General features: G+C 36.2%; 1 protein-coding gene across 1 annotated transcript in view; it reads right to left on the bottom strand.

Annotated features, from left to right (window-relative positions):
• Nucleotides 1-3,520: 3,520 nt before the first annotated feature.
• LOC116480096 (phosphoserine aminotransferase-like) overlaps nt 3,521-27,460 on the bottom strand; it is a 70,933-nt gene continuing 46,993 nt past the window's right edge. The window contains exon 2 of the mRNA XM_058426195.1: nt 3,521-4,063. Within this exon, the coding sequence (XP_058282178.1) occupies nt 3,521-4,063 (543 nt within the window). The remainder of the gene's footprint in view (nt 4,064-27,460) is intronic.

The raw sequence follows: 27,460 nt of genomic DNA, 5'->3' as shown, positions 1-27,460 counted from the left end.
ATTGCCTCTGAGAGCATATGTACCTATTAGTTTGCTGCCACCTTTCTATGTCATCAAGTCTAGTTGCTTAATTATTGAAAAAGGTGTAAAGCAAAGCCCCATGTACATCCATTTTATTAGATAAAATAATTCTTGAAATAGAGCACCATGTTAAACTATAACATTTTTCCTGAGGGGATTAGGTGAGGGATTTAAAAAAATTTATTTGAAAGGGCTTACATTGAGGAGTGTGTATATCCTCTTCTATTTTGAAAGAAAATCGATCTTATTCAAGGGTTTCTGTGGTAAAATTTATACAAGGCTAGGCACGGTGGCTCAGGCCTGTAATCCCAGCACTTATGGAGGCCAAGGCGGACGGATTGCCTCAGCTCAGGATTTCGAGACAAGCCTAAGCAACAAGCCAAAACCCCATCTCTACCAAAAATACAAAAACTTGGATGGGCGTGGTGGTGCATGCCTGTAGTTCCAGAGCTACTTTGGGGGTTGAGGTGGGAGGATCACCTGAGCCTGGGAGGAGGAGGTTGTAGTGAGCCAAAATCTCACTACTGCATTCCAACTTGGGTGACAAAGACCCCATCTCAGAAAAAAAAAGAAAAAAAAAATTATACAGCAATATGTTAAGCAGGGCTATGCTATGGTCTAACCATCTTATTCTGAAGGTTTTTCTATGGAATTGTTCAAGTATATAATGAAATTGGAGTTTCTCGTGTATATTATAAACAGACATACCTATATGAATCATTTAAAAAAAACTTTATTATCATGCTTCTATAGTACCCTAAATTGCCAAGGAAATTCTCATTTGTAGTTTGTGTTCGGCAGTTAAAAATCTCTGATTTAAGGAAATTCTGACTCTCGCCCACAGATTTAAAGAAATAACTTGAACTTAAAGTGATTTTTTATTTTAGATTGAAGTTATACTTAACTATAATACAGGTATACATGGTAAATACTATTGTTCAATAATAAATTATAATGTGTAAGTAAATAATAAAAAGCTAGCTGAATACATACACACGTGAATCTATATGCAAGGATCTTCATCTTCTAAGCCATTAGTTTTAAATAAATTAAGTGATAATAGTTTAAACTTACAGTTTTACAGTACTATACTTTTAAAAATAATTTAACCTTTTTAAACACACAAAGCACACAATAACTTTATATATTTAAAAATTGTTCATCTTTATTTCCTTTAGTTAGCAATTACCACTGTTTGTAATTCTTTAAGTAATAATATGTCAGTAATTTCCATTAACATTGAAAATGGAGTCAAAATGAACTTTAGAAATATGGCAATAACATAGTACCTATACTGGATACTTATTTCCTAAGAAAAGAGAAATAGAGCTGTTAATTTAGATTAGAATATTCTAAAATATTAACAGTTAATGTAAATCATATGCTATATTATTACTGTTTTAGTAACTATGATAAGAAGCTATGGTGTGGGGTTGTCCCCCAAGGAATTCTAAATCAAATGAAGAAAATGTTAAGAAATAAAGATCAAACTGGACAGTGGATCTCAAGGAACTTTTAATTTATTAAAAATTGAACAATAATTATTGATAACCTGACTAATATTAAATAATTCTTAGTTAAAATATGTTCCCAAGTTATTCTTTATCACATCACCTGGTTCATTTACTACTTATTATAATAAAAATATTTCATATAATCTGAAATAATGGTATTTTGTTTTTTGGAGTTTTTATTTTATATCTTACTGTTTGGTTCCACATGGGAAATAAGTTGCATCATGCAGATTTCTGTTTTATTTATACATTTTTGAATCAATGGCACTTAATTCATGGTCAGACACAGAATAGGTAGTCAAATATTGTAATGAAATAATTAATGACTGCATTAATTATGCAAAGTTCCCTGAACATGCTCTTGGAAAACAATGCAACTTTGTTTCTAGTGTAAGAAAATTTCAGTTGCCTGCCTTTATTATAATCTGGATTTGTAAAATATATGGCAGATATGTATACCTTAACTTTGGTATTCTACCTGTATTTATTTTATTTTCTTCTCATGTTCAAGCCAGGTTATTGTTTTCATTCGTTTTTCTTGTTCAGGCATTTTGTCATGCCTCTATTTTCTTACTTTGAGGTGATTTGTGTTTTTAGTATTTTTATTTCTAAATGCAAAATGCAATTGGGGTGGGGAAGAGTAGTTTTTAAGAGAAAGACAGAGTTAACAAGAGAAAGATCTACTATAAATTCATGGATGCTGCGATACTCACAGATACTCTTCAGAAATAAGATTTATTGTTCAGTCCTCTACTCTCAGCACACTTTAGGAATTGTTTCAGTTGAAGAGAGTCATCTGGCCCAGGGCCATAGCCTCTCCATACTATTTGTGGAACTCTTCACATGGTTTTATGAGGTTTCCTTTAAGATCATTTGATTTGTCTCTTTGCCCATTCATTTTTTCTTCCTCTCCATTCTAGAGGAATTAATTCAAGCACACTCCAAAATATAACTACTGTATGCAAAACTTCGTTTTACACTCTGCTTGCAGGGGAAACCAACTTGGAAATGTTAATGCAGCATTTTTGTCAGAAAGAAAACACTTAGTTGAGATTTTGAACTGGATTAAATACCTCCCATCTGGAAATGAGGATTCCACAACCATGGTGTGGAGCAGAGAGAGCTCCTGACCCAAGGTGGCAGTGCTCACCTGTGATAAACTGGGAGGATATAATTGGTGGGGATATGCAAGCTAGGTATTCCATCAGTCCTTGGAGAACTATAGGGGAAATAATAACATTGAGTACAGTAGAGTTGATCAGTTTAATTACTTTGGGAAAAATAACAAAAAACAGAGCAATTAATTGGCAACTAATGCTAACTGTAAAGGTAAAACCAAGTCTCATTATTGTGCAACGTAGATCTCATCTTCTACATTGGGTAGGAAGAGAAAGCTGAGGACCAGGCCCATGCTTAATTGTGAGAATACTTGACCTCTAAAGAGAGTCCCATGGTTAAATATTCACACAGAAACTCTGGGAGATGGGGCAGAAACACTGGTAGAATGGCTTCTAGAAATATGAAAATGTAAAAACATATACAGACTGCAGTAAGCAGAATAATGTCCACTAAAGATATTCTAAGCTCCTAAACCTTTAGTATGTTTGTCTATATAGAAAAGGGGAATTAATGTTTCAGACAAGATTAAGACTGTTAATAAGTTGACCTCTAAATGAGAAGTTATCCTAAATTGCCTTGGTAGGCATAATGTAATCACAAGAGACCTTAAAAGTGAAAGAAGAAAAGCAACAGGAAGATTTCTTAAAATGCTTCCAGTTCAAGTCAGAATTAAGGTGAATATTAGGTCCCACCAGCTTTACAGAGCTGTAGATGTTTTGCTGTTGTTCCTTCAAAAAAGAAGAATCTACAATAAACATGTTCATTTGAGAAAAATACTGTGTTTGTTAACTTTTTCTAGCCATCCCCAAGTTACTTTAAACTTTGTATGTTGTTCAAGAACAGAGTATATCCTGGTTAGGATGTGTTCATAGCTGATGCATCTCCAAAAAATTTTTCATGAAGGCGACTAGCTTCTGAACATCTTCAATCATGACAGCGTTATACAGAGAGGCCCAGATGCCTCCCACAGACCTATGCCCTTTCAAGGACAACATATTGAATTCAAGAGCTTTATCAAGCAATCTTTTTTCTAAAGCATCATCTCCTTTGGCTTTGCCAGTGTGGAATGGAATATTCATCTTGCTTCTATTTTGGGGCTCCACTGGACATACGTGGAATCCTTGAGAATTATCAATAATCTCATAAATCATTTGAGATTTGATGGAGCTAAGCTTCTCCATGGCCGCAACACCTCCATTGTTTTTAATCCACTCCAGGACCAAGCCCATGACGTAGATGCTGAAACACGGAGGCATGTTGTACAAGGAGCTGTTTCCAGCCTGCACCTTGTATTCCAGGACCGAGGGGCACTCTAGGAGAGCAAATCCCAGCAGGTCATCATGGACAATCTCCACGGTGACCCCAGCAGAGCCAACATTCTTCTGGGCACCAGCAAAATGCGTTTGCTGCTACTTTTTCTAGTTAGATTTCAAACTTCCCTGTGGACTTAATAATGTAAGTTGCAATTAATTGTTTCTGGAGTCATGGGAACACACAGCATAGATGGTACGGGGGCCCTCTAGGTGCTGAATCTAGACATCTGTGGGGTCTCCTGGGTTCAGTGGCTGTTGATTCAAGGTCAACATTGCCCATTGGAGGAGTGGTTTAAGAGTACCAGGCAAAGGGCAAACTGTAGATCGATCTTTATACTGTTATTACAAGAGAAGTGACATACTTTATGTATGTTTATATTAGCAAGGTCGGTTTTTAATACCGTATACTTTATATTTCTATACATTTATATTTCTAATAATACGGTCAACACTGATACATGTAGACACTTTTAGAATTTATTAAATCCTTGACCTTGTGCGTTATTCCATTAGCAACAGTTGCACCCCCTCCCCAGTCTTCCCCTTCCTCTTTTTAAGCTGTTTTATGAAAAAGATCTAGAAGTTCTTGATTCATTTTTACCATTCTTTCCATAGGTAGAAGAGAAAGTTGATTGGTTGGTTGTTTTTCAATTATGACATTAAATTAAACATTTCTGTTAAATTACCTTATCCTTTGTTCTCTTGACTGTTTTCTTTGTAACGTTTGACGACGAGAGTGAAACTTTGCTGAAAAGTCGTTCCCCTATTATCTATTGTCAGTATTTTATGTTGAATATGTAAAGAATGTTAAAGTCCTAAAACATCTAAAAAAAAAAAAAAGTGAAAGAAGAAAGAACCAGACAGAGGGCAACATGGGAATTTGGGCAATGATGCTTCTGAGTTATGAGCCAAGAAATGCAAGCTTGCTCTTGAAGTTGGAAAATGCAAGAAAACGTATTTTACTAGAGCTTGCAGAAGAACGCAATCCTGCCAACACCCTGATTGTAGCCCAGTGAGACCCTTTTCAGACTTCTGACCTCTAGAACTGTAAGATAAATTTGCGTTGTTTTAAGACCCCAAAATATGGGTAACTTGTTAAAGTAGCAGTAGGAAACTAATACACTTACTGAGATGCCAAGGTTGCTGCGGCAGATGTGGCAGAAGGAATTAAAAGGCAACAATTTGCTTGCAATGATATTCTGTGTAAGATATCAGGAGTTTGGTTTGAGACTATTGCAATAAAGTGAATATCAAAATAAGGCCAGTCACAAAGAGCATTTTGATTTTTAAGTGCATATGAAAGTTACGTTGAGTAGATACACATGGACACAAAGATAGAAACAGCTGATACTTGGACTCCTATAGTTGGGAGGTTAGGGGAAAGAGAGTGTTGAAAGACTAACTTTTGGGTACAATGATAACTATCTGGGTGATGGGTATACTGGAAGCATGAACTTCACCGCTATACCAGTATATTCATGTAACAAACTTGCACATGTATTCTCTGACCCTAAAATTAAAAAAAAAAGAAAAAAAGGTTAGGTTTACACTACACTGTAGTCTAAGTGTGCAATGACATTATGTGTAAATTATGTACGTATCTTAAGTAAATTTCATTCCTAAAAGATGCTAACAACAATATTTTTGATGCTGACTGATCAGGGTGATGGTGCTGAAAGTTGAAGTGGTTGTGGCAATTTCTTAAAATAAAATAATGATGTTTGCAAAATTGATTTACTCTTCCGTTCTTGAAAGTTTTCTCTGTAACATATAATACTATTTGACAGCATTTTATCCATAGTAGAATTTTTCAAAAGTAAAGTCAATCCTCTCAAATCTGCTTTATCAACTAATTTGATGTAATAATATTTTTAATTCTTTGTTGTTGTTTCAATAACGTTCACAGCATTTTTACCAGGAGTATATTCCGTCTCAATAAACCACATTCTTTGCTCATCTGTGAGAAGTAAATTCTCATGGGTTCAACTTTTCTCATGAAATAGAAAAAAACTTAGTCATATATTCAGGCTCTGCTTTTAGTCCTAATTCTCTTGATATTTTCACCACATCTGCAGATATTTCCTCCACTTGAACTGCTCAAAGTGATCCATGAGGATTGGAATTGGCTTCTTCCAAACTCATGTTAATGTGGATATTTTGATCTCCTTCTATGAATGAATCACCAAAGTGATTAATGGCACCTACAAAAGTGAATCCTTCCAGAAGGTTTTCAGTTTCCTTAGTCCATATTCATTGAAGGGATCATTTCTTAAATAATAAGATTTAAAAGTTGAAATTACTCCTCAATTCAAGTGCTGCACAATGGACATTGTGTTGGCAGGCATGAAACAACATTAATCTCCTTGTGCATCTCCATTACAGCTCTTGGGTGACGAGTCACATTGTCAATAAATAAGTACACTTTCAAAAAGAATCTAATCTAAAGGAGCAATAGGACTCAACAGTAGGCTTAAAATATTCAGTAAACTAAGCTGTAAATAAATTATACATCATCCAGGCTTTGTTGTTCCATTTATAGAGCAGAGGCAGAGTAGATTTATCAGAATTCTCAAGCGCCCTAGACTTTTCAGAAAGGTAAAGGAACATTGGTTTTAACTTCAGGTCACCAGCTGCATTACCCTGAAGCAAGAGTTAGCCCCACTCTTTGATGCTTTGAAGATAGGTATTGACTTCTTTGCTATGAAGGCCCAAGATGTCATCTTCTTCCAATAAAAGACTAATACATTTACATTAAAAACCTGTTGCCTTTTGTAGCCACCTTTATTAATTATCTTAGCTAGATCTTCTGGATAACTTGCTGCAGCTTCCACATCAGGACTTGCTGCTTAACCTTGAATTTTATGTGATGGAGATTGCTTCTTCCTTTCTACCTTATGAGCCAAACTCTATTTGCTTCAAAGGTTTCTTTTGGCAGCTTCCTTACATTTCTCTGCCTTCACAGAATTTAAAAGAGTTAAAGCCTTGCTCTGGATTAAGTTTTGGCTTAAGTGAATGTTGTAGCTGATTTGGTCTTCCATTCATACCACTACACTTTTTTTCCATATCAGTAATAAGGTTGTTTTTCTTTCTTATCATTAATGTGTTCACTGGAGTAGCATATTTAATTTCCTTCAAGAATGTTTCCCTTGTATTCACAGCTTAGCTAGCTGGCAAAAGAGGCCTACGGCCTATCTCAGTTTTCAACATACCTTCCTCACTAAGCTTAATCATTTGTAGCCTTTGATTTATTGGGAGAGAAACGCAACTCTTCCTTTCACTTGAACACTTAGAGGTTATTGTGGAATCACTAATTGGCCTAATTTCAATATTATTGTGTCTTAGGGAGTAGGGAGGCCCAAGGAAAGGAAAGAGACTGGGCTATGGCTCATCTATGGAGCAGTCAGAACATATTCAATATTTATTGATTAAGTTTTCTATCTTACATAGGTGCAGTTCATGACATACCAAAACAATTACAATAATAGCATCAAATATCACTGACCACAGATCATCTTAACAGGTAATAATAATACAAACTTTGATATATTGCAAAATTGCAAAAATGTGACACAGAGACACAAGTGAGCCTAGGCTGTTGAAAAAAACGGTGCTGATAGATGTGCTTGATGCAAGATTGCCATACACCTTCAATTTATAAAAAATGCAGTGTTTGTGAAGCACAGACAAGGTCTACCTATATGTTAATGAGAAAGTAGCATCCTTACTAACAAGTTCACTGATTGCTTTTTTTAGGATTTTCCTGATGTTAAAAAAAATGTTGATTTTTTTTTAACTTCAGGAAATAACTTGACTCTCTGAGAGCAAAGATTAAGTGCCATCACTTGACCACAAAAATAAATAAATAAATAAGATATCTGGTGGCATTCAAACATCAGAAGTCAGGCTGACTCAATTATTGTTATTGGAAGCAACATCATAGTGGCAGCCATAGGAGCCTAAGTTGCATAGAGTTATAATTTTTTTAATAAAAGACAATTTTCCTAATGGCAAGATAGATGAGCAGCCAGTGAGATTATGACTATTCACACTACAATCAAGAAAGAAAGAAGAACTTATGAATGAAAAAGGCAGACATTTCAAAAGATAGCCACAATTTCATCATACAGACTCCAGAACTCGGACAGTTTTGGGATCCAAAACACATTAACTGAAGGGTCAGTCAGAACCCCAGGAGGAAAGACTGACAATACCACAGCCATTGTGCACAGTGATGGTTCCTCAGTCCTTCCTGGAAGAGACCAATGGTCATTTTACTTGCCTGGTTATCCACTGAGAAAACGGACAACATAAAATCTTTTCAAAACCATTAGACAAGGGCTTGAGTTAATATTGATAGCCAGCATTCAATCTGTCATTGTGACTTCTCGGTCAGAGTGGAGACAAATGTGAGTGAGGTGATGAGTAGAGTCTGGCCTAGGTCCTCACAGTGGCTCCAGAGCTTCTAAGGCCACAATCCAATGGTCATTTCCCTGGTTGCTAGATGTATAATTGGAACTAACATACTTGATACTTCCACAATTCCTACATTTGCTATTTGGCCTATGTGGGGTGAGAGCTGTCTTAGCGTGAAAGGACAACTGAAAGTTTTTAAACTGTTCTTCTATTATATAAGATGGTAAATATAAAAATATCTCATCCTAAAATGGGTGGCAGAAATAAGTGCTGTTTCTAAAGAGTCTAAACTAAAGAATACAAGTGAAGTGTCCTCATTTTATCACCTGTTAATTCACCAGCCTGGCCTGTGCAAAGACCAGCTAAATTCAAGGATGACAGCAGACTCCTTTAATCTCAAGCAAGAAATAAACTCAACTCAGCTGTAGCTGTTCTGCCAGATGATAGATAATCTGTAGAACAGATTAACATAGGCTAATATACAGGATATGAGCCATTGACCTGGTAAATATGTTTGTATCACCTTTGTCCAAAAACAGTTTGCTTTGACTTAGATTAAAAGCAGTTTGCATTCACGTGAAAAGGTCAATGGTATACATTTATAGCCTTCACTCAGGGCCATGATAACTCGTCTTTCCTTTGTTATAATCTAAAGAGACCTAGAACTACTGGATGTTTTGCAGAATATTGTCCTGTGTCACTATATCAATTGCATTAAGCTAATAATCCCAGATGAGAAAGAAATGCTAGTACATTAGTGGCCTTTGTGGAAACATGCCCTTCAAGGCATGTGCATGCCTTATACCAGAGAGCATAAGAAAGCTGCACAATGCCTAGTAGGCCTATCTGGGTTCTGAAGGCAGCATACTCCACACTAGGAATAGTGTTCGGATCAATAGACAGGATGAATACCAGCTTTAAATGGAGTCTAGAGGTTGTATAGCATGAGCAGGTTATGGTACAAAATACCCAGCTACTTTGAGCAATATGATGCAATATGACCCTATGGTATTAGAGCATCAATAAAGGAATTCCAATGAATCCCACTAGAGTTCTGGAATGGAACTGTGTTATGTGTATCAGAGAATTACTAAACTTTCAGAAAACTACTGGCATTCTCCTGGACCTTGGTAAATACAGAGAGTCTAACCATGGTATAATAAATGACCATGTGGCCAGAGCTGCCCATAATGAGCTGGTTAATGTCAGATCCACCAAGTCACAGGTCATGCAGACCAGCAACAGTTGAACAATCCATTGTAAGATAGCAGTAGTATACCCTGGATATCACCTGAGCAGTACCAGAGGGCATAAGAAAGCTCTATGTGCAGGTGGTGCAGGACAATCACATCAATCACCTCTGTAGTTAATCTCTGAGGGTGCTCACATTTATGCCACAGGGAGGCTCCCTATGACCAGCTAATAGAAGAGGAAGACTTCACTGCTTGGTTCATAAATGTGTTGGTTTAGTGCATGGGGTGGCTTTGAAATACTATGGCAAGAAGAAATTTTCCCAAAGGGGAAAACCTTACATATTAACTAGTCATTCACTTTGAATAGAAAGAAAACTTGAATTTAGAATAGTCATTGAATCACAATGCTATTCCTATTAAACGACCATAGACATTCTTCACATAACTAGAAAAAACTCTGTTTTGAAATTTGTTTATTTACTTTTTTTGAGATGGGGTCTCACTCTGTCACCCAGACTGGAGTGCAGTGGTGCAAATCTCGGTTCACTGCAACCTCCAACCCCCAGGTTCAAGCGATTCTCCTGTCTCAGCCTCCCGAGTAGCTGGTATTACAGGCCAAAAGAGAGCCCAAATACCTAAGGCAATCCTAAGCAAAAAGTACAAAGCTGGAGGCATCATGCTACCTGACTTCAAACTATACTACAGGGTTATAGTAACCAAAACAGAATGGAACTGGTACAAAAACAGACACATGGACCAACGGAACAGAATAGAGAACCCAGAAATAAGACCACACACCTACAACTATCTGATCTTTGACAAACTTGATGAAAACAAGCAGTGGGGAAAGGATTTCCTATTCAATAAATGGTGCTGGAATAACTGGCTCGCCATATGTATAAGATTAAAACTGAACCCCTTATTTTTAGTATATGCAAAAATTAACTTAAGATGAATTGAAGAGTTAAATGTAAAACCAAAAACTATAAAAACTCTGGTAGGCAATCTGGGCAATATCATTCAGGGTATAGGCATGGGCCAAGATATCATGAAAAAGATGCCAAAAGCAATTGCAACAAAAGCAAAAGTTGACAAATGGGATCCAATTAAACTAAAGAGCTTCTACACAGCAAAAGAATCAACAAAGTAAAGAGACAAGCTACAGAATGAGATAAATCTTTATTGCAATCTATTCCTCTGGCAAAGGTCTAATATCCAGCATCTGTAAGGAACTTAAACAAATTTAGGCCGGGCGCGGTGGCTCACGCTTGTAATCCCAGCACTTTGGGAGGCCGAGGCGGGCGGATCACGAGGTCAGGAGATCGAGACCACGGTGAAACCCCGTCTCTACTAAAAATACAAAAAATTAGCCGGGCGTGGTGGCGGGCGCCTGTAGTCCCAGCTACTCGGAGAGGCTGAGGGAGGCGGACTTGCATGGACAAATTGCTCACCCACCACCTGGTGATAGACAAACTCTCCAAAAAAAAAAAAAAAAAAAAAAAAATTTAAAGAATAAACAAATAGCCCAATTAAAAAGTGGGCAAGGGACATGAAAAGACACTTTTCAAAAGAAGATATATATGCGGCCAATAAACATATGAAAAAGCTCAACATCACTGATTATTAGAGAAATGCACATCAAAACCACAATGAAGCTGGGTGCTGTGGCTCATGCTATAATCCCAGCAATCTGAGAGGCCGAGGTGGGCGGATTACCTGAGGTCAGGAGTTTGAGACCAGCCTGGCCAATGTAGTGAAAGCCCATCTCCACTAAAAATACAAAAATTATCTGGGCATGGTGGTGCATGCCTGTAGTTCCAGCTACTCAGGAGGCTGAGACAGGAGAATCACTTGAACCCAGGAGGCAGAGGTTGCCGTGAGCCAAGATCATGCCACTGCACTCCAACCTGGGCAACAGAGCAAGACTCTGTCTCAAAAAAAAAAAAAATCATCTCACACCAGTCAGAATGGCTATTATTGAAAAGTCAAAAGACAACAGATCAGATGCTGGTGAGGTTTTGGAGAAAAAGGAACCATTTTACACTGTTGGTTGCACTGTAAACCAGTTTAGCCATTGTGGAAGACAGTGTGTCAATTTCTCAAAGACCTAAAAACAGAAATACCATTTGACTCAGCAATCCCATTACTGGGTATACAACCAAAGGAGTATAACTCATTCTATTATAAAGACACATGCACATATATGTTCATTGCTGAACTATTCACAATAACAAAGACAAGGAATCAACCTGAATGCCCATCAATGATAGGCTGGATAAAAAATAATGTGGTACATATACACCATGAAATACTATGCAGCCATAAAAAAGGATGAGATCATGTCCTTTGCAGAGACATGGATGGACCTGGAAGCCATTATCCATAGCAAACTAATGTAGAAATAAAAACCAAATACCATATGTCATCACTTATAAGTGGGAGCTAAATGATGAGAACACCTGGACACATGGAGGGGAATAACACACACTGGAGCTTTTAAGAAGATGGAGGGGCCGGGTGCGGTGGCTCACGCTTGTAATCCCAGCACTTTGGGAGGCCGAGGCAGGCGGATCACGAGGTCAGGAGATCGAGACCACGGTGAAACCCCGTCTCTACTAAAAATACAAAAAATTAGCCAGGTGTGGTGGCGGGCGCCTGTAGTCCCAGCTACTTGGAGAGGCTGAGGCAGGAGAATGGTGTGAACCCGGGAGGCGGAGCTTGCAGTGAGCCGAGATTGCGCCACTGCACTCCAGCCTGGGCGACAGAGCGAGAATCTGTCTCAAAAAAAAAAAAAAAAAAAGAAGAAGATGGAGGGTCAGGGAGAGGATAAGGAAAAATAACTACAGGGTACTAGTCTTAATACCTGAGTGATGAAATAATCAATACAGCAAACACCCATGATGCAAATTTACCTGTGTAACAAATCTGCACTTGTATCCCTGAACTTAAAATAAAAGTAAAAAAAAAAAAAAAAAAAAAGAATATGCATTGAATCATGAGCAGTGGCGAATGTTTCATCTGGTTGGTCAAGGCCTAGAAGGAGAGCTCGTAAGACTGAAGGAAGGTGATCTCTAGTAGAGACACATGGATGGACTTGTATTTCTTGTTTACAATAACTCAGAATTTAAGAGGGATGTGTAGTAGAAGATAATACCATAATGGGAAAAATATGTACGGTTTAATGGAGGTAATTTATCAACAGGATAGAGTATTTAGAAGAAGAATAGTTTTTTGGAGGAAAAAACTGAAGGTGGTGAAATCAGCATCCTTTTTTGTAGCTGTATCAGCTGCATCTAGAATATGCCTGGCATACAACAGGTACTTAGTAAATACTTGTTAAAATACTTGTTGAATAATATAAACATACAAAATATATCACCAAGAGGAAAGTATATGGAATAAAATTATGTACAATTTCAAAAAAATAGGTAACAATGTTCAATTGATGATTAAAATGATGGGTTACTGGCAGTTTGTAGTTGAGTCAACTTAAAGAAGTTAAGTTACTTAATGTCACCAAGATTCTATTTCTTCAGTTTATTTTATAAAATGTAATTATTGATTATATTCACCTCATATATTTTTTGATATAAATGTGCGATTGCATCTAAATGCATCTAAGCCTACTAGTGTTGATTTAGTAAATGTTTAAGAAAATTTAACCATTTAATAAAGTTATTCATGAAATTGTTGCAAATAAATTGTAATTTATACATAAGAAAAATATCAGTGTCTCAGTGTTTATTCTCTGTATTTGCCAGTACATAACAGTATGCTTTCACTCAGCAGGAAAAAGATACATCAAATGACTGTCTCTATTTAAAGATTAAGTGAAAACTGGGAGGGTGAAGAGCTAATTTCATAGTCAGTTGATTGTATTTTTTCACTTTAAAATATGCTTATTGCTTATTGCCTCTAGTACACTTGAGCATGTAAATCTGTTCATTATATTTACACACTGATTCAAGAGCTAAAAGACAGATGACAGAGATTTAAACAAAGTGAGTGAAAAACCAAATTCTCCTTGTGCTGATGTATGCTTTTTCTCACAGAAATGCCTAAATGCATTAGCTGAAGTGAGGCTGGGAGGATCTTTATTAATACTTACATCTGTTGTTGCAGATGTAGATAAAATGCCTTTCTTTTTTTAATTTTAGAAAAAGACTGGTAAATGATGTACTTAAAAAAATCTTCACTTTGAAATACTTTTCTGCATTTCTCTACATTTTTATATTCACTGTTAAATATATACATATTTAAATATACAGGTTACTATATGCCACAGTTTTTAAAAGCATTTCAACAGTTAATATAAGAAAGAAAACAGTGAAGATTTGTTTAAAATATAAAAGAATCAATTCATATCAATCTGAGTAATTTCAAGTTTTTGAAGAATAATTTATCTACTTCTTTCATTGACTAAGACAAATATTTATTCTCTTCATTCGGTTCTCCAACCTTTTCTTCATTAAAAAGTTTCAAAAAATTAAAAAAAAAGGAATGTCTATATGTCCATTTTATGATGAGTTGTCTTAAGCCAGTGTGTGAAGATGTTACAACCATTATTATTTTTAAAAGGACTCTGATTGTGTACACTTGAATTTCCTGATTTCAAATCATTCCTACATTTTAGAATAATGTGTAGGTCATTTAAGATTTCTTATTACATTATTAAGGCACATACAAGCTGAAAAATATTATGAATGTTAGTAATCAGATTCCTAAAATACACATTAATACAGAAATTTCTAATTAGTAAATCATTTCTTTTTGTAGAAAATATTTTTGCTGTGCATTTCAAATGCAGCCTATGAGGGGTAGAGAAGGAAAAATAATTTTCATTCCAGGTGATTCGGCAACTCTTAAAAGAGTCAGCATGTCTGAGAATTTGTTTCTACTGCAGCCAGCCTCTACTGACAATCTTTTACTTGACAGCATTTCTAACAAGCCAATTCTTTCCAAATGTGTTTTCTGCTTAAATGTTAGTCATACTCTGCAGCCAGGATATTATGAAAGATGACTTTTTAGCATGTCTTTACCTACAATGAGAATTAGTTTGTTTTATTTTTAATTCAGTTTTAAATTTGTGAAAGTTGAGTATGCGAATTGGGTCATTCTTGCCATACTCAATTAAATCAGAGTTGAGAGGCCAGGGAAAAAGCACTCAGGACATAAAGCACAGCTTCAGGAATTGAATCCTGTGCAAGCCCAGCATCTGAAACTACCTGCTGTAACCCTAAGGCCAGTTTGACCTAGTGACTGCTAACATGACCTGCCATGACTCTAAGATTAGTTTTACCTACCACTGTCACTAGACAATCAGAGCTTGCCAGCACCCAAATGCTTCTCTAGTGACAATAAGCTTTGTTTTAAAACAATACGTAACATTTCTCTGACTCCAAATTTTTATTTGTTCTTCAGACATACAAAAGACCACCAAGTCTGTGTGTGTGCCCTGAATTGTAATTCTTGAAGTCCTGAATAAAATGTTAAGTTTAGAGATGTATACTCTCATTTTATTTTGACATCAACAAATTATTCATTTGAGGAAAAGTTATTTACAATGCGTGAGAATTAGGTGGGGTTGAAAATTAGATGTTAAAGGATATCGATCATCACGTAGGTAAATGACTTTGTTCTGGAAGGCAGAACACAAAAAGAAGTTTTACTCTTTTTTGACCTTAAAGAAATTGGGGGTAAAAGTTATTAGGTTGGTAACTGCGGTAATTGCATTAAAAGTAATGGCAAAACCGCAATTGCTTTTGCACCGACCTAATAAATACCTAGAAATTCTCAGTAAGAGGCCTGAAATGGAAAGAGGTGAAGCTGTGCACAAGGATTTAGCTGAACTGCTTAGAGAGGAATCCTGGCTCTAAGTGGTAGATGCTCCTTCTCCTGAATTGGCCCAGAAGTGGCAAGGCCTTCAGAAATCAAGTTAGAATAGTAGTGAAGCAAAGTTTGACACCATAGGATACAGTCTAGTGTCTACTTCTAGGAAACAAAATGAAAAAAAGGTCTCCAAGAAATTGAAACTCTTACCAGTAGAATCCACATTTTCAGCCTGAAACCATCCTATATTAGCTACATAAGTAAGTTAATCTCCCTTATAAAACAGAAGCATTTGTAGAGGAAAAAAATATAAAACTATATTTAGTAAAACAAGGCAAATAGTAAACAGCTCAAATTAAAATATCTTAGCATCATTAATACATAATTTCACTAAAAGAATATTTATATTATCTTTACTAGGTAAGGATATCCTTACTGATACCCTTATCAGATATCATGAAGAATGCTGAAGACCTGGCAGTAAACAAAAATATTCTGCCCTTTCCTTGGGTAGCTTATATTATAGTGACGGACGAAATTGAACAAGTGCATAAATAAGATAGTTCCAAAATGTGCTATGTTTTGTAAACAGAGTAAAGAGGATGAGTTAATAGGGACCCTGGGAATAAAGCCACCAAGGGCAAAACTGAGAAAGAGCATCCAAAGAAGACGAAAACTAGTGCAAAATCACAAGATGTAAAAGCTACTGCAGGATTCTGGAGAAGGACGGTGTAGTTGGAATATAGTGAGTGAGTGGATACTTCTGTAACTTTAGCTGAAGGCATCAGCAGGAACCAAATGTAAGAGAATCTTATAGGTCCTGGTAATCAGTTTAGATTTAATTTGACAAGCAATGAAGAAACCTCTAAATACTTTTTAAAGGAAACTCACCTAATATTATATTTTAAAAATAAGTTCTCTAACTTCTGTGTGAATGAATTTTAGGGAATGGTGATGAGAAGATTATTCCACTGAAACCAATTGTGAGGATAATACAGTCATCCAGATGATATCTGGTTAAGAGTAGGGCCATGGAGGTAGAGAGAAGTGGAAGGAATTTGAGATTTAGGAGAAAGAGCTTGTGAACTTGTTAATGAATTATACACAGGCTCCAGAAATGGGAGAATCAAAGAATCAAAGATCAAATATATAGATTCCTATATTTGTGACTTAAGAAATGGTAGATTGGCTTTGGAAATTAAGACTTCTGGTTTGGAAATTTTTGGTTTAAAGTTATGATTAGACAACCTAGGGGAATTGTTAAGTAGTTACATATATGATATGAAGCAACATTGGAGTCATTTACTTACATGTGTATGTGTATTTTTTTGTTTTATTCTTCCTTAGTTTCTAAGTAAATTTTACTTTGAAAATTATTGTTCATCATTTCTTAACAGAATGGAATGAAAAAAAGACAATTAAAAGAAAGGTTGTTTTTTCCACACACCCATACCTGCAGAGCTAAGAATGTTAGAACACCTCTGGAGAGCGGTAATTACAATTTAAGCAACATTATCTTGAAATATGGTGGTGAAAACCTGATATCGTTTACAATGAGTTCCCTGAAGTCATATAGTTTTTGCATGATGATTATAGAGTGTATCTTATTATGGAGCTGGAATTTCCTCATTTACTTCTTTTCTAAGCCATTATTAAACTGCCATTGCTATTAATATTTACTCACATTTACCCATTTTCCACAAATAGAAATAGTTAATCTCCCTTGTACCCTCACTGTATGATAGTTTGGCTGTGTTCCCACCCCAATTTCATCTTGAATTGTAGCTCCCATAATCCCCATGTGTCATGGGAGAGACCCAGTGGGAGATAATGTAATTATGGGGGGAGCTGATTTTCCCATGCTGTTCTCATGGTAGTGAGCAAGTCTCATGACATCTGGTATTTTTTTAGGGGCAGTGCCCCTGCACACACTCTTGTCAGCCACCATGTAAGATGTGCCTTTGTGCTTCCCTCACTTCCTCCATGATTGTGAGGCCTCCCCAGCCATATGTAACTGTGAGTTCATTCAACCTCCTTTCCTTTATAAATACCCAGTCTCAGGTATGTCTTTATTAGCAGTGTGAGAACAGACTAATACAGTAAATTGGTTCTGAAAGGGTGGAGTGCTGCTGTAAAGATATCTGGAAATGTGGAAGTGACTTTGAAACTAGGTAACAGGCAGAGGTTGGAACAATCTGGAGGGTTCATAAAAAGAAAACTGTGGAAAAGTTTGGAACTTCCTGGAGACTTGGAAGCCTCAGAAGAGAGGAATATGTGGGAAAGTTGGAACTTCTTAGAGATTTGTTGAATGGCTTTGACCAAAATGCTGATAGTGATATGGATGATAAAGTCTGGGATGAGGTGATCTCAGATGGGTATGAGGAACTTGTTGGGAACTGGAGCAAAGGTGACTTTTGTTACGTTTTAGCAAAGAGACTGCTGGTATTTTGCCCCTGCCCTAGAGATCTGTGGAACTTTGAACTTGAGAGAGATGATTTAGGGTATCTGGCAGAAAAATTTTCTAAATGACAAAGTGTTCAAGAGGAAGCAGGGCATAAAATTTGGAAAATTTGTGGCCTGCTAATGCAATAGAAAAAAAACAAAAACTTTTTGGGGAGAAATTCAAGCCTGTGGCAGAAATTTACATAAGTAATAAGGAGCTGAATGTTAATCAACAAGACAATAGGGGAAAATGTCTCCAGGGCATGTCAGACTTTCACAGCAGCCCTTCCCATCACAGGCTCAGAGGCCTAGGAGGGACAAATGGTCTCTTGGGCTGGGCCCAGGGCACTCCTATCTGTGCAGCCTTAGGACATGGTTCCCTGCACCCCAGCTGCTTCAGCCCCAATGTGGCTAAAAGGGGTCAATGAACACCTCAGTCTCTTACTTCAGAAAGTTCAAACCCCAAGCTTTTGTGGCTTACTTGTGGTATTAGGCTTACAGGTGCACAAAAGTAAAGTACTGAGGTTTGGAAATCTCCACTTAGATTTCAGAGGATGTATGGAAATGCCTGGAATTCCAGGCAGAAATTTGCTGCAGGGGTGGAGCCCTCATGGAGAACCTCTGCTAGGGCAGTGCAGCAGGGAAATGTGAGGTTGAAGCTCCCACACAGAGTACCCACTGGAGTATTGCCTAGTGGAGCTATAAGAAGAGGGCCACCATCCTCCAGATCCCACAATAGTAGATTCACTGACAGCTTGCATTGTGTGCCTGGAAAAGCTGGACCCTCAATGTCAGCCTGTGAAAGCAGTCAGTAGGAGGGCTGTACCCTGCAAAGCCACAGAGGTGGAACTGCCCAAGGCTGTGGAAGCCCACCTCTTGCATCAGCATGACCTGGATGTGAGATATGAAGTCAAAGGAGATCATTTTTTAACTTTAAGGTTTAAAGACTGCGATATTGAATTTTGGACTTGCATGAAGCCTGTAGCCCCTTCATTTTGGTCAATTTCTATCATTTGGAATGGGCATATTTCCCCAATGCCTGTGTCCCTCGTTGTTTCTAGGAAGTAACTAACTTGCTTTTGATTTTACAGGCTCATAGGTGGAAGGGACTTGCCTTGTCTCAGATAAGACTTTGGACTGTGGACTTTTGGGTTAATGCTTAAATGAGTTAAGACTTTGGGGGACTGTTGGGAAGGAAAGATTGGTTTTCAAATGTGAGAACATGAGATTTGGGAGGGTCCAGGGGTGGAATGATATGTTTTGGCTGTGTCCTCACCCAAAGCTCATCTTGAATTGTATTGCCCATAACACCCACGTGTCATGGGAGGGACCCAGGGGGAGGTAATTGAATCATGAAGATGGATTTTTCCCATGCTGTTCTCATGATACTGAATAAATCTCATAAGATCTGATGGTTTTATAAAGAGCAATTTCCCTGCACATGCTGTCTTGCATGCAGCCATGTAAGATTTGCCTTTGCTCCTCCTTTATCTTTTGCCCTGATTTTGAGGCCTCCCCAGCCATGTGGAAAGATATACAGTTGTCATTTTAAAATGTGAAATATAAAACAGATTTTATTTTAGACATTTATAGGGAAAAAGCATTTTTTCATTACCAATTTTATAAGTTGTTTGCTCTTAGACTCCTCATGAGTCCTCCTTCATTATCTGTAGCTGTTCTGAAACATAAGCTCTCTACTGAATGCCATCCATGTCCACTAACACATGTTATGCTGGGTCTAATTCTGAAGAATATTTGAAGTGAGTCAGAAGATTGTAAATAATATGGAATTTTCTTCATGTCTACGGTGACCTCTTCTTCATAACGATTCCTGAGGGCAAGTGGTATTGGGTTTTCCAATTCTGTGAACCCATATTAAATTTATATATCTGTTTTAGAACCCATTGTATAAAATTGCAATTATTTATTTACACATCAATCTATTTTTTATAACCTGGAAAGCCTTAGAGGCCGCAGGATATTTAGGTACTTTTGATATCCCTGCACCTAAAGAAATACATGATAGTAGTCAGGGTAAATTCATTTAGTGTCTGATGCATTAAATTGAATTAAAATGGATGGAAAGAAAGGACGTTATCTCAGATTGCAAAGTTCGTGGTGGTGCATTGAGGAATAACTTGCAAAATATACTTTAGGAGCCTTTTAAATGTTATATAACAGTACATATTTTAATACTTAACTCAAAGGTTACTCTTTCACTAAGCAGTCAGCATAAACACCTTAAATCACACGTTAGCTACAGCATTGCTCCCTAGACTACAAAAAGATGTGACGTAATTCTGAAGAGGCAGAAATGAAAAATAAAAATTACTTGGAAAAGAATCACTCCACTCTCCCCCTGAAAGATTGCCATTGTCCAAAATTTCAGTTACTTTGAACAAGTAACTATTTTAAAAAATGAAAATATTAATGAGAATTAAAATTAAAATGCAAATAGCTTAATCTTTCTTTGCTACTTTAAATTAAGCTTAGAATTTGACCAGGGGAAAAAAAAAAACAGAAGGAAATGAAGGTATTAGCTTCAAAGCAGAGTTCATAAAGCAGACAGTCCTTGGGGGTTGAAGGTGAAATGATAGCATGAGTTCATTATAATGGATTGTTCCACAAAGAGATGGAACTAATAGGCATCACCAAAAAGGATGACCCTGTAATGTGCATGTTTAAGATGACATAATAGGATAAAATTTGAAGGCCACAGATCAATTGCTCAGAAGCTCAATAAGAGTAACTTTGCAATTTGAAATAAGAAAGTTTAGAAAGCATTTAAATTATTCTATTAAAATAATAAATTACATGTCCTTTTGTCTCAGAAATTTTTATTTCTATTTCATGCATTTTTTATTTCCCAAAGTAGTTTGATTAATAAAACATCATGCTTTTATTTATGAGCAACTATGACAGTGTAGTATGGGATGAACAGATACAATCAAGTAAATTTTTTCTTGCTTTAAGTTGCTGTTAAAAATGAAAATAATCCATGAATTAATAGAGGTTTTCAGAGTTTTTATAGTGTATGGTCGGCATATGAATAGCTAGGAATCTTGAATAAACTGATGCTTTGTACTGAAAAGCAAAAAAACACAAAAAGTATTTTAAACTTCTATTTTGATTATATTGTCCCTGATCTAGTCTTAGGGAGGCAAGAGCTTGCCATTAAGAAATCTCTGTATACCAATGTGGTTTTCCTGCTCATTTTGACATCTGCTGGGCAGCAGCAGGGTGAGACTTGCAAAGAAATCAAAAGGATGGAAGAGTTGAATGTGTGAGTTTTTTTTAGCTGATCACACTACTCTTCTATAGTCTTCATTATTCCATTGTCTGTTCCAAATTTTTCTTTCCCCTAAATTAAGCCTCTCAATTTACTAGTGAATGCAGTATTTCTTAGAATTTGTTCTACAGAATCATAGTTTTATGAGCTATTATTTAGAAAACAAAAAAAAAATGCTAGGGTAAAATAACTTTGAGAAAGAGAGAGAGTGCAAAACAAAGTTAAGCAGATTTCTTTACCACAGGTTTGTTTAGAGGATTTCTGATTCTAATGTATGTTATAAAACTCCATAAAAGGGATATTATATGTGGGATGTTTTCCATATTTATTTGATGACTAGTAGGTTTGTATGAATACATAAGCACGTTAGACTAGGGGTTTGGCAAAGGAAGATCACCAGCGATGTGAGAGTCAGCATTTTTTTTTTTTTTTGAGATGGAGTCTCGCTCTGTTGCCCAGGCTGGAGTGCAGTGGCACAATCTCAGCTCACTGCAACCTCTGCCTCCTGGGTTCAAATGATTCTCCTGCCTCCACCTCCATGGTGGCTCACAACTGTAATCCCAGCACTTTGGGAAGCCGAGGTGGGCAGACCACCTGAGATCAGGAGTTTGAGACCAGCCTGGCCAACATGGTTAAACCCCGTCTCCATTAAAAATACACAAATTGGCCGGGTATGGTGGCTCCTGCCTGTAATTCCAGCTACTCAGGAGAATCAGCATTCTGAACAGTCGCCCAAGAACAACTGAAAGTGTATTAAAGTATATTTAAGATATAAAGAATGACTATGAGGATACAAAAGGGGCATCCCTAATTTCAGTTGGTGTATCATTCAGATTAGAGATGGGCAGTGACTGATTTAAGGGCAATATTGACTCCAATCTTGCCCTAGAAGAACTAGATACTCTCCTTACCCCATTGCCATAGTCTTCCAGTTATTAAATTGGGAAAAAATAGAACAAGATGGAATAGTTACTCACTTCCAAAAATAAGGAAAACATAATGTTGAAGAGCTAATATCCTTGCAATATACGGCAAAAGGAGACATATAAAGGTATTTAATTCACTGTTTTCTATTTACAGACTTCCAGGATGTTTGATAGCATACTCATCCTCAGGACACCTACAAGGGAACTGCTGAGGCAAGAGTAATCCAATATCCCATCTTAATCTGCCATTGGAAAGATAAGGCATCTACTGAAAATGTGTGAAGATGGGGAGGGAGTTGAGACTCATAATAAAAATTGGATGCAAATTGCTCTGCTGGGGAGGATGGAACAATTCATAACACATAACAGAGACAAAAACCAAGTTACCATCCCCTCCCATTAGATGGAATAATTTTTAAAATAAGTATTTCTAACAGATAATTTTAAGAAAAATCCCTAAAGTATTTTTCAAAATCTTAGGCTTGCAAATTGAATTTTGGAAAGAGTTCATACATCAGAGAAACTAATGCTGCGAATGATTATACTTACCCATACCTACTTGCCCTGGCAATATGTAAGTGGGACAGAGGAAGATGGAGAAAAGGAGTCTAAAAAAAGTAACAAAATAATGATTACCAGAAATAAGTAGGAACATTTAGGTCCATAATAAAACACCACTATAATCTGCCACCTAGTATGGGAGCATTGCCAAACTCTAAGACCATGGATTCCTTTGAAGAGATGCAGAGAAAGTAAGTAAATAGATCCTTGATAGGTGAAAACATAAGCAAAGAGCCACATGCCAGTCTGTGAGCCCACTTGTGAGCTTGATAGGCCAGAAGCTTGAGGTGACCAGAAGACCTAGGGAAGACTCCAGAGTGTCAGTGAGCATTAGAAGAAGCAAAAGCAATGATGGTAATACCCAGGGATCAAAGGCTAGCACACTATTATTTTTTCCTGGACTAGTTAAGTCTCAATATTCTTGTCAATCTCAAATAGGGAAGGTCTATATCTTAAGAGGATAAAGAATAAGATATTTGTAACACAATGGAGGCAGAACTTTCTATTATTTTGAAAATGAAAGAAAAATAAAGAAGATATGATTGTTAATGAGAATATAAAGGCATACAATTTTTAAAAAGTACTCATTTTAACCCATTTTACTTAAAAGATGTTTATATATTGAAGGCTTGTCTGCTAAAATGAAATAGAATATCTTATCAATAATATTCTATAGTAATTTGTAGTAAAATAAAGGTGAATGATTTTTAAGTCTTAACATTCTAAAGGGGATTTTGTGAACCTTGTGTTCCATAAAATGCATACTTTGAAACTAAGTCACTTTAGTCTAATACATTGATCTTTCTTGTTTTAAATCAAGGTAAAATTTTAAGCTATCCTAAGAATCTATAGCCATATCTTTCAAAAAGTATCTACTATTTGCATATATTAACCATTGATATTTAAACACTGTTATTGGATTCCTTCGCAATTATAACATACGAAATTAATTAGCTTCTGTGTTTATATTTTAACAACATTTACATAGCCTTAATAGAGGGTATCATTAACTTACATTTTTAATATTAAAAAAGTATTATGACTATATCTTGTTCCAAAATAAGAGAGCAATTAGGTTACAACATCTGTCACTTCATTGATTATTATTTAAGTTGTCTGACTTTCTAGGCAGATGTTCTTGTCCTCCCTCACAACTCCATGTGACTGTTTCCTGAATTGTCCAAGATTATATTTACTCTAACCAAATCATATAATTAGATCTAAGGCTTTTCTAATTTTATATCGCTTCATTAAACATTTTCTGAATGTTTATATTCAAGCATTGCATAGTTTATTGATGAAAGGGGTGGAATAAAACTACCTGATTTTGTGGTCTGGTAGAAGACAGTCACAAATAATTAAATAACTTATCATGTAAGTTGAAAAAATATACAAAAAAAGAGTTAAAGCAACAATATGCCTGTTGACTATTTTAAAAAATAGCAACTAATCTTAACAGAGTATTTTATAAAAGCATAACAATTTCCTGGTGACTTCTAAGGCCAATTTGTATTGTAATGGCTGGAAAAAGAAAGGGAAGGACAATCAGGTTGTGGTAAAAATATGAGAAAGGTAATGGAAGTTAAAACAAAAAGAGTAAATGGATTAGTTGAGGAATGGAAACAATTTCTATGTTACTGAAACGTAGGATGCCTGGGTAAAATTTTGACATGAGACTAATAAAATCAGACCATAGAAGCCACTTGATGTTTCACTGAAGAATTTTACTTGGAAAACTCTAAAGGGTTTTGAGGAGAGTAGCTGGAATCAGAGAGACCAGTTCAAAGCTGAGAAATTTCAAGAATTCATGAAATTTGGCCTGGCATGGTGGCTCATGCCTGTAATTCCAGTACTTTGGGAGGCCGAGGAGGGTGAGTCGCTTGAGGCCAGGAGTTTGAGACCAGCCTGGCCAATAAGTGAAGTCCAATCACCACTAAAAACACAAAAATTAGCCAGTCATGGTGGCGCATGCCTGTGGTCCTAACTACTTGGGAAAACTTATGAAGTCTCTATTGAGGAAAAGAAATGATTAAAATTATTGAAGATCTCTACTTAAAGTAATTCAAAGGATGATGAAGCCATTAAATACAAAGAAGGACCCAAGGGAAGGATCAATTTTTGAGAGCCAATAAAATTTGATTTTGAATACACTGTATATATAAAGTTGTCTAAAGACCCATGGCTCATGTTCAGCCAAACCTGATATGTAGGTCTGAAACCTATTGAGTCAGAGGTAGCATTTACAACTGACGCATACTAACGTTGTCCAAAACTGTGGGAAAAGATTAATCCAAGAAAAGTGCTCAGAGAGAAACTCGGAAAAGATCTAGTGCATATTGTTAAGCAATGAGTTCCTTAGGGTTAGAAGAATGTGAGCCTAGTATGGGGACTGAAAATGTGCAGTTAGACCTGTAGAGAATCAAAAGAAAATAGACTTAGGGAAGCCAAAGACAGAGAGACTTTGAGGAGGAAGGGAGTAGTGTAAGAACAAAAAGTGGATAAATAGGCATGACAACAGACCTCCAGCAGATTTTGCAAGATGAGAGCAAGCTACAGATTTCAAAGGATAAGGAGAAGATGGTAAGGAGGAAGACTAATCTTATGAGGATCTTAGTAATGAAAGTTATAAAAGAAATAAGATAACTCATAGGGAGATCACAGACTAGGGAAAACGTCTTCAGAATGAAAAAAAGCACAAACATGCTTAAAAATCAAACTGAAGAAGCTAGTTGGGAGGAAAAGATAATTCAAATAGTTATAATTGTTTCAGCCCTCTACTCCCTCTTTGCCAGGTAATCTTACATGTTTTACACATGTAAGTCAATCCTCACAATAATCTGTAATGTGGGTAAGATCATTCCTATGGTAAAGCACAGGGAACAGAGTCTTAGAAAGTTTAAGAAGGTTTCGTAGTACGAGTAACAGAACCAGAAATCACATCAGTGCTATCGGAATCCAGAACCCATATTCTTTTTATTACTCCATGTTGATTCATCAAGATTGATTCTGTAAAGCAATAGGCAAAGAATATTTGAAGACAGGTACAAGGTCCCCAGGTAAGTGAAATGTTGTTCTTTCCTTCAGTAACTAGTTGAAATCTATTTTTTACCATAATTATTTCATATTTTTTCAGCCTCCTTCTTTAGCAAATATTCTATATCCTCATTCTGCAAGTTTAAATGTAATTATCAGCCAGTTTAGCCTGAATTGTATTAGGTAGCGAAGGTCTTTCTAAGAAAGTTCCTTAGTACCTAACTCTGCATCTGAGGCAGCTCTTGCAGAAAAAACCTATCCTCTCTAAGTGCTAACAGCCATAGAACTCACTTCCTGTTTTTCTTTACCTGATCCCTTTGACATTTTCTTCCAGCACACCATCAGATAAAGTAGGATTTACAGTTCATAATACACTACAATATTTATAATATAATACAATATTTCACATACAAAAACATATGATATAGTAATCCTACTTTATTAGTTATTGTTCTGTCTGATGTGTGTTCATCACATTGTATTTTACTCATTACACAGTTATGTCAATCATACCAAGTGATTCATGACATAAAGGTAGCAAGGAGATAATCTACTTTTTAATATAAAATGAATTAAAATATAAGCTGGCTGTTAAATGGTCAACTGTGTTTTAAAGTGAGTCCTGCACGGAAATGATAAGTAGTAAGTACCTATCCATTACCAAAGTGATTCCTTCAAAGTAGAACAGGAGGACGATTAAAATTCTGTTGATAGAATATTTATTCATAGTCATTATTCAACAACAGACACTTTGTGACCTCATAAAAATGCTATCACCCATTTTCTCATTCATATGTAACACCAGAAAAAATTAAACTGGCCCCAATCATAATTTATATGGGCAATACAATCCCTTACTTACACTTTAATGCCATTTCATCAAAGAACTCTCATATTTGTCACTAAATGACATACTAAAATTCACAACAAGCTCATATCTAAGTTTTACTCTTCATTTAAGGGTGCAATTATTTGATATAACTGACCCACGAAATACAAATAGCATAGACAGATAGAAATCTCTAAATAATATATTATGTTAGTTTTCACCAAGGATAATGTGTTACCTAGAATTTATTCATAAAGTATTCTAAGTTAAATTTGAAGCCAAGTTGTATTTTTTCTTTTTTTTCTTTTCGTTAAAGCAAATAATGCACACACCACATTCTGATAACTTTGCTTTGCAGTAATTTTCAGGGTCCCACATTGTCTAATGAATAATTACATAATTCGGTTTGGTTTGATAGGAAGAATAATGCCCTCACTCCTCCCAAATATGTGCATAATTTAATTTCCAGAACCTGTGAATAGCGGCTTTATAAGACAAAGGTGACTTTAAAAATGTGATTAAAGATCTTAAGATAGGTAGATTATCCTGGATTATGTAATCACAGGGGTCCTTAAATACAGAATCAAAGTTAGATTCTGACCTCCAGGGTTAGAAGATAATAAATTAGTGTTGTCTTAAGCCCTCATTGTTATAATAATTTGTCACATTTCCATACAGAAGCCCCACTTCTCAAACCACTTAAAGATCTTTTAAATGAATGCCTTAAAAAGTGCCCTACCTAAGCAGTGGTTTGTAGTTCTCCTTGAAGAGGTCCTTCACATCCCTTGTAAGTTGGATTCCTAGGTATTTTATTCTCTTTGAAGCAATTGTGAATGGGAGTTCACTCATGATTTGGCTCTCTGTTTGTCTGTGATTGGTGTACAAGAATGCTTGTGATTTTTGTACATTGATTTTGTATCCTGAGACTTTGCTGAAGTTGCTAATCAGCTTAAGGAGATTTTGGGCTGAGACAATGGG

Source organism: Hylobates moloch, unplaced genomic scaffold, assembly GCF_009828535.3.
Source record: "Hylobates moloch isolate HMO894 unplaced genomic scaffold, HMol_V3 SCAFFOLD_13, whole genome shotgun sequence".
NCBI lineage: Eukaryota > Metazoa > Chordata > Mammalia > Primates > Hylobatidae > Hylobates > Hylobates moloch.
Note: the sequence above shows the minus strand (reverse complement) of the source record. Positions and strands in the feature narration are given on the sequence as shown.